This window comes from Myotis nattereri, assembly GCF_964212035.1.
Source record: "Myotis nattereri genome assembly, chromosome: 3".
Taxonomy (NCBI): domain Eukaryota; kingdom Metazoa; phylum Chordata; class Mammalia; order Chiroptera; family Vespertilionidae; genus Myotis; species Myotis nattereri.
Genome location: NC_138077.1, coordinates 24289344 through 24297876, shown reverse-complemented (window position 1 = coordinate 24297876; position 8533 = coordinate 24289344). Strand labels below are relative to the sequence as shown.

Genomic DNA, 8533 nt, shown 5'->3' with positions numbered 1-8533 from the left:
AGGTACAGCGGCAGCTCGCGCGCGCGGAAAGGGGGTGGCACCTGAGGACGCGGCTGTCTTTTTGAATCACAAGCTCCTGACTGCTCTGAACTCCGGTTCCGGCAAGTCTCTGGGGACCCAGGACTCATACGGGGAGAGGCTGCTCTGTCAGGCGGCAGCGGGCGAACTTGAGGGCGGATTTCCCTCAGAGGTGCTTGCAGCCGTTACCGGGACACTGAGACGCGCGACTCCGGGTGCGGAGAATCAGCCATAGCTTCTTTCTCCGCCCTTTTGACTCCCTGAGACCCCGCCCCAACCAGGCTGCGGCAGTGGCTTTTGCATGTGAATGTACCTAACTACAGCCGAGCCAGGCAGACCCGGAACTTCCAAGAGAAGGCCCAAGGCCCCGCAGGGGCTTGCATTGCTTCACAGCTGAGCCTCTTCGTGGCTCCGGCTGTGTGGCCTCAGGCAGGGGCTGAATTAGCACCTCCTTAGATCCAGGAGCCACTGTACCCAGTGGTCAGAGGGGGACCATTCTCCCACTTCAGACACAGCTGCTTCCCACAGCCAATTGGCCTGGAGGTCAATTCCTCCCAGTGATCCTACAACAACCAAGGCACCAAGAGTGCACCAAGAGTGTCCACCCCAGGTAACTGGGGAGGCTGAGCCACTGGGCCCTACAGGACACCTGGCGCGCAGGGCCACTCTATCAACACAGGGAAGCAGCCAAAATGCGGAGACAAAGAAACAGGTCACAACTGGCAGAAACGGAGGAGGGCAGACGACTGGATATAGAGTTCAAGGCCACGTTTATAAGGTTTGTCAAGAATTTTATGGAAACCGCCGATAAATTTAATGAATCCCTCAAGGAGTATAGTGAGACCATGGAGGACATGAAAAAGGACCAACTAGAAATTAAGCATACACTGACTGAAATAAAGAATAATTTACAGAGATCCAACAGCAGACAAGAGGATCCCAAGAATCAAGTCAAAGATTTGAAATACAAAGAAACAAAAAATACCCAACCGAAAAAGAAAAAAGAAAAGAGATTCAAAAAATATGAAGATAGTGTAAGGAACCTCTGGGACAACCTCAAGCGTACCAACATCAGAATTATAGGGGTACCAGAAGGAGAGAGAGGGCAAGATATTGAAAACCTTTTTGAAGAAATAATGACAGAAAACTTCCCCCACCTGGTGAAAGAAATGGACTTACAAGTCCAGGAAGCGCAGAGAACCCCAAACAAAAGGAATCCAAAGAGGACCACACCAAGACACATCATAATTAAAATGCCAAGAGCAAAAGATAAAGAGAGAATCTTAAAAGCAGCAAGAGAAAGACAGTCAGTTACCTACAAGGGAGTACCCATACGACTGTCAGCTGATTTCTCAACAGAAACCATGCAGGCCAGAAGAGAGTGGCAAGAAATATTCAAAGTGATGAATACCAAGAACCTGCAACCAAGATTACTTTATCCAGCAAAGCTATCATTCAGAATAGAAGGTCAGATAAAGAGCTTCATGGATAAGAAAAAGCTAAAGGAGTTCATCACCACCAAACCAGCATTATATGAAATGCTGAAAGGTATTCTTTAAGAAGAGGAAGAAGAAAAAGGAACTCTTACCATTTGCCACAGCATGGATGGAACTGGAGAGCGGATAAATACCACAAGATCTCACTTATTTGTGGAATATAATGAACAACATAAACTGATGAACAAGGACTGATCCAGAGACGGAGAGGCTTTGATTGGACTGTCGGGCCTTGGAGGGAAGGTAGGGGAGGGTGGGGGCAAGGGGGAAAGATCAACCAAAGGACTTATATGCAAGCATATAGGCCTAACCAATGGACACGGACAACGGGGGGGTGAGGGGATGAGCGGGGGGGGGGGGGTAGAGGGTACACATATGTAATATCTTAATCAATAAAAAATATTAAAAAAAAAGAAAGGGAAGAAGAAAGAAAGAAAGGAAGGAGTGAAGGAAGGAAGGAAGGGAGGAAGGAAGGAAGGAAGGAAGGAAGGAAGGAAGGAAGGCAGGAAGGAAGGAAGGAAGAAAGAGAAAGAAAGAAAGAAAGAAAGAAAGAAAGAAAGAAAGAAAGAAAGAAAGGAAGAAAGAAAGATGAAAAGAATTCTGTTAAGAGCTTCTAAGAAAAAAACTCAGAAGCTAGAGCTGTGAAACAAAAGACAGAAACTGTTACCTCGGTGAAGAAGTAAAACTGGTATAAGTCTACAGGAATCTGATAGCTTGGCTGGTTCAACAGGAGCTGTGCACATGGAAAAAGGTGACAAACCAATAAAGAGTTTGCAAGAAAAAAAGTTAAATCTACAACTGAAGAGAAGATATTTTAAGACCAAGGAAAATAAAATTAATTTTGATCTGGTAAAATCTTTGGTCAATGCAGAAGAAATTCACACAGACCAATATAAAATAGGAGTAAACCCAGACATTTCTAATATTTTTGTCTTATGAAACAAATATAGCCAACAGAGCAGCAGAAAATAAAACTATTGCCAGTTTCTCAGATAAATTGGATTTTGGGCTTGATCCCCAGTGTGGGGTGTGCAGGAGGTAGCCAATTGATGATTCTCTGACATCATTGATGTTTCTATCTCCCTCTCCCTCTCCCTTTCCCTTCCTCTCTAATATCAATAAAAATATATTTTTAAAAAGCCAAAAAAAAAGATAATCTAGAAGCAGGAATAAAAGTAATGTTAAGCTAGAGGTGTATTCTAGTCTACCCAGTAAAACAGATACCACATCCAGAGGAAGCTGAAGAAGAACCCACACAGAATATCTATAAGAATGTAAAACCGGAAACCTCCAGAAGTCAGATGCAAATAGAAAACAAAGGGAACACCTTAGAAAAGACTGTTTTATCCAAAGAACAAACTTTGTGCAAAAGGCCAAGCCAAAACCAGAATGATGTATCACAGCAGATTAACTTGGAATTCTAAGAGATGTGTTTCGGAGGAGTTGAAGAGGGAAAATGTGATAATCTTAGGTTTCATGGCAAGCATAAATATCTTTTACAGTATAATTTTTGTCATAAAATAAGTGATTTCTGTAAGTAAAAGAAAATAAATTAAAACATTTTATAGCTAAAGTATATTCAAAGTATTGGTTTTATTTGACATTTGATTATAGGCAAAATTAAAAAAAAAAAAAGGTCAGGTATAAACTTGCCAGTATTCTATTGCTGATTGGTTGTCTGCAACTTAGACTTTTGGAGAGATGGTTAGTGCTGGGTTGCTCAAAGTAAAACAACTCATTGCTGTTTCTCTTAATCTGGAAATCCAAATTGATTATGATTTGTGAGATTTTTACAGAAGTCAATGCGGAATATTGTATAAATCTGAACACCATACTCGTGTTTGTAACATATCAGGTTTAGCTCTGAATTCTTTTATTTATTCCACTTGAGAGAAACCATATACATGTATTGGACAACATTAAGGTATTGCCTTTTAAACTGTTGAGGCCATTTCCTTAATATTCCCTTTGGCCTTTGCAATTGAATCTTGTTTTCCTTATATAGCACACCTCATGCCATTTGGCACAATTGCCAATGAATGCCATTTTCCATGGTTGAAGCACACCCACATTTGCAGAATGCGGCAATTAATGGCTTCTTAAAACTATCCTTCTATCTCAAGATGACATTTTCCCCTTGGTTATGATATTGAATGCCAATAACAAATTGCTTTGAAGCAACTGGTGATATTATGTGATTTAGAAAATCAATCATGTTCTCTTACATTCCAGATGGACTCTTACCATGTCCAGGACCATTATTTCCCTTCTCATGAGCAGTCAGTGGAAATAAAATACGCTTGAAATGTTTTCGTCTGTGAATTACTTTGATAGTTGAAAGCCAGGAGTTAAGGCTTAGTTGATACTGGAGAACTGATACTCTCAGGTGGTTTTGGTTAAAATGTGTACATATGTAGCAAGCAGCCTTGCAAAAATTATCAGTCACAGACCATCCTCCACAGTAACACACACACTCTCTCTCTCTCTCTCTCTCTCTCTCTCACACACACACACACACACATACACACACACACAAGAGAATAACTAGTTTCTACATTAGTAACTATTTTCTGCATTTCTATTTTCTACTGGTACTATGTAATAAATAACTTCCAGGCAAAATCTGTAAAACTGAACACCCAGATACTGACCTTAGCACTTTAAAAATGTTTCTATCCAGGTATTCTAGCACTGTGAACACATACATTCTGTGTGTATTATCCTGATATATTACATATGTGTGTATTACCATGAGACATGTTGAAAATACACTAATAAAAACAGTTCTTAAGATATTTTCCCTACAAAATAATGCCTGAACAAGTTGTGTCTGGTAAATCAATGAAATGCAAAATCAAACGAACCAGAAAAGCCCCACAAAGTGGAGTCAAACTCATTTTTATTCAACTGAGGGATGTGAATAAAAGCTTGTGTGGCGTACAGGGAAAAAACAAATGGAAAACTTGTAATTTTAAAAATCAGGAGAACCTCATTACATGATTGGTATTACATTATAGACATTCTGAATTTTTTAGGGAAGGAAACGTTCCATAGTTCATATAGAGAAAAATACTTGATCCAGATTATAAGTGTGTTTTTAATAAAGTTTTGCTATAAAGTTCAAGATGTTAGTAGCAACAACATATAGGATATACTTTATATGCTTGGATGCTTATGTTGACATTTCAGATATGGGTGTATTTTAAGAAGTGTCTAAAACAGTGTACTCTCAAAGGATAAATCATTTAAAAGAATATGGCAACTTTCCAGTTTGATTGGTGGGTAATATTGATAGTCACATGTAGCTAAAATTTATACTGTTTGAGAAACATAAATATATAACATGATTTCATTAAATCATGTACCATTCTCAATTGATATTGTCTCAGCTCCTGATGCTTTTGCCAATTCCCAGCTTAAAACTGCTTTTAAATGACAAAGATACACATTTCATATTTTAATACAACACCATATAGTCACATATCTGATAACATTTGCACAGGAAAGATTTTAATGTTTTTCTGTTTTAATACACTTCAGAGGATATTAAGGACAGGGTCATTAGCTTTTGAAAGTTTAGAGTAAACCATCCTCTTTTAAAACAATTCAGATATTTTAAGATTTTGCAGGATTGTCAGACTTTTTCAATCCTAAGAACAACGTTTGTTTCTAGGTACACGTGTGAAGTCCATGTATGTAATCTTTCTTAATGTCAATACTCATCCGCCCTCAAGCAGAGAAACCTTTTGTTTTCCTTCTTTCCTTTTCATGATAATCATGAGCACTAGTAATTATATGGCATACCAGATGTGTATTGCACACAGACAATATGTATATGTACATTAACATAATGCATTTTAATATCTTACCATTTGCTTAAAGGACATTTTATAGAATGGTAGAACTGATACAATGACACTTTTTTTTTTCCTTAAGAAAGGCTGAATGAATCCTTCTGTAGTACATTACTGCACAAAATGGCTTTAAACAAAAGTTACAAGTCACAATAAGTTCTTATATTTTGTATCATGTTGTGGGATGTATTCCAAATGGAATATGGAGGGGAAAGTGCATGGCATCGTGCTTCATGGCATGGCATATATGTATCATATAACTATGTAGTAAGTGATACAATGAAGACAGACTACATAATGTATAGTTATTATAAAAGTTATATATTATGCCACAGTACTAAAAATAAAATTTATTCTTCTCAAATAGTGAAAATAAGATATCCTTCATGTTGTCACATGTTTCCTCATTCGATCATGCCTCCTTTTCCCCCGTTGTAAATGAAATAATATCCAACGTTTTATTAAACAATAATGAGAGGGTGGGCAATTTCTGGGCCATTAAGGCCTATGAAAGATGATAAAACAATGCTCTTGTCATTAATTGCAGAAATACCACCCTGACACGTTCAATACATGGTAAAAATATAAAAATAAAAGACAAATATAAATATATTCTCAGTTACTGAAAAAATCAAAGTCCAACTGTACTTTCTTACAGATAATGGTCTTGGATATACGCAATTCCTGTATCTTGAATTAGGTACAGCAACTAACAGGAGATCACGGGTATTCCCCCACCAAACTGTGAGCCATCAGCTGTGACTCTGCTTGGCCGGGAAGACACGCAAGGGTTTGGGGGTTCTTCTCAAGGGAGGCATTGGGTCACAGCCTACGTGCTCTTTCCCAGCTGCGGTCTCGAGTCTAGGCTCGCCCCATACCCCTCCTCGCCCTCCACCCATCCCGGGAGACCGTGACCTGTCCTGCCGAGGGACAGGAGTGGAACTTCGTCCCTTCCCCCTCATCCCTAATGGATGCTGCCCTTCTCCGGACGGACGCGCCAGGGCTCACGTGTTCTCTGATTCGGGAAGCAGGCACTTACGAGGGAACACAATCCGAAGGCGGGGGCCATCCTTCGAAGTTGCGCTCTGGCCTGGTCCGCGGCTCTCGCCCCGCCGCGCGCGCCTAACGTTTCCTTGAACCGAACGAAACGCAGGGAAACTTCAGATCGAGAGGGAGAGTGTGACCCCCATCCGGTCGCCTGGCGATTGGGCGATTGGCCCGGGGTGGCCGGCGAGGTCTGAGGCAGTTGTTGGCGGCCACGGCCATCCCGGCCGTGCGTCCCACCCGCAGCCCCCAGCCCAGTTCGGTCCTCGAGGTCCTCGAGCGGCCCCGTCCCCGGCGCTCAGATGAGCGGGAAGCGGCCCTCGGCGCCGTCGTGCTCCCCGGTGCCGCCACTTCGCGGGCGGCCGAGCACCGACACGGGCAGCACGACCTCCCCGGGGCTGAGCTGCTGCAGCCGCATGGACTCCTCGTAGGTGGGCAGGTACTTGACCTCCTCGTAGCTGGGCAGCTGCAGGAAGGCGGGCGAGACTACGCGCAGCTCGTGCTCGGAGGCGCAGGAGGGGACCAGGAACCCGCCGCCGCCCCGGCCCCGACCGCCGCTGCCACCACTGTCCAGCAGCGAGTCCTGGGAGCCGGCGGCGGCCTCATCCCGCAGCAGCGCGGGCGAGTCGTCGTCGTCGGGCGGCCCCGCGGCTCCCGGCGGCCCGGCGCCCCCGGGCGGCCCCGGCCGCGCCTGCCCGCGGGGGTACCTGCGGGGGCTGGGGCAGATGATGCGCTGCAGAAAGTAGCCGATGGCGAAGAGGACGAGCAGGATGAGCAGCCCGGAGAGCTTGCGCACGAACCAGCCCACGTTGTCGAGGAAGGCGTGCAGCGGCAGCTTGCAGCAGCGCACGGCCGTGGCGTTGGCCGCGTCGCAGCAGCGCTCCCGCTCGCCGCACGCCAGCTCCGCGCAGCCCCCGCCGCCCCGCGAGGGCGCCACCAGCGCCAGCGCCAGCAGCAGCAGCAGCGGCAGCAGCGGTGGCGGCGCCGGCGCCACCGACAGGCCCTCGGCCATGACCCCAGGTCCCCACATGGCCGGCGCAGACGGTCGCTAAGGTCCGGGACGGGGGTTTGGGGAAGCCGTCCGTCCGCGTTTCCGCCGGCCCCTCCCCGGGCGCTCTGCTCGGGCCCCGCGCCGCTCCCGCGCCTCCGCTCCCCGCGGCCGGAGAGTCCTCACTTGGCCACGCTGGGGCGGAAGGAGGAGCCCGAGACGCGCCGGGGCTGCGGGAGGCGGCCGCTCCTCGCCGCCGGGGCCGCTTCCTGAGCTTCTGCCCTTAAACCCGCGCGCCCAGCCGCGGGGGCCAGGCGCCGGGCGTCCGGAGCCGCCCAAGATGGCAGAAGCCGGCCGCGCGGGGCCGCTGCGGGCATCCTGGCCCGGCCCGCTGCGCTCTCCCGAGTCCTCGCGGCCGCCCTCGGGGGCTGGAAGGGTTAACACTCCGCGTTCAGCCCCGGAGCGCCCCGATCTTGATTAATTCAGCCGTCGCGCCCTCCCCTCCAGACGGGCGGGGGCGCTTCCTCGCGTAGGTGTCTAGGTTTTAAGTGATTGGATTTCCCCAGGAATGTTATTTAAATTGACTTGCGACTGGGATTCGCTTACCCATCCTTTTTTTTGGTGATCTTTCTGATTAAAAATGGATGATGGCCATTAATGACGAGCGCGGCCCCGCAGCTGTCCCAGAGCTTGGGGGGCAGGGTAGTTGGCACCCCCGGGAGACCTGAGCTGATCAAAGAATCCCCGGGAGAGGCTCGGGCCACAGGCACCTCGGAAGTTTCCCCAGAGGGGCAGGGGGAGTCCTCTGCCGAGGTGACCCGCGTGGGGCAAGGAGAGAAGGGGGCGCCTATTTCCCCAGCGGCTCTTCCAACAACCCCACCCCAACCTCCCACCCCCTGCTGCGCCGGAGGCACAGAGCAGGGATTTGGTCTGGGGTAGAAGGAGGCCTCTCTTCCCGCCTAAATAACAGCTCTGTGAAATATCAAAGGGGAGTTGTGTTTGGCAACGTTCCTGAACATTGATCGGCGTCTAAAGGGTCTTTTTCAAGGTTATTCTTATCTGCAAAGCTTGCCTTTAAAAGGAGCGTCCGTGCTCCCGCTGAGCACGTGGGGGCAGAGTACCTTCCCTTGAGC

At 46.9% G+C, this 8533-nt stretch overlaps 1 protein-coding gene across 1 annotated transcript; it reads right to left on the bottom strand.

Moving 5' to 3' along the window:
- Positions 1-4396: 4396 nt before the first annotated feature.
- LOC308516040 (putative membrane protein C3orf80 homolog) lies at positions 4397-7442 on the bottom strand (the record flags this gene model as incomplete). The annotated part of the gene is made up of 1 exon (XM_081086775.1): positions 4397-7442. The coding sequence occupies one exon, from the start codon at positions 7440-7442 to the stop codon at positions 6711-6713; it is 732 nt and encodes a 243-aa protein (XP_080942901.1). The 3' UTR covers positions 4397-6710.
- Between the last annotated feature and the right edge of the window lie 1091 nt (positions 7443-8533).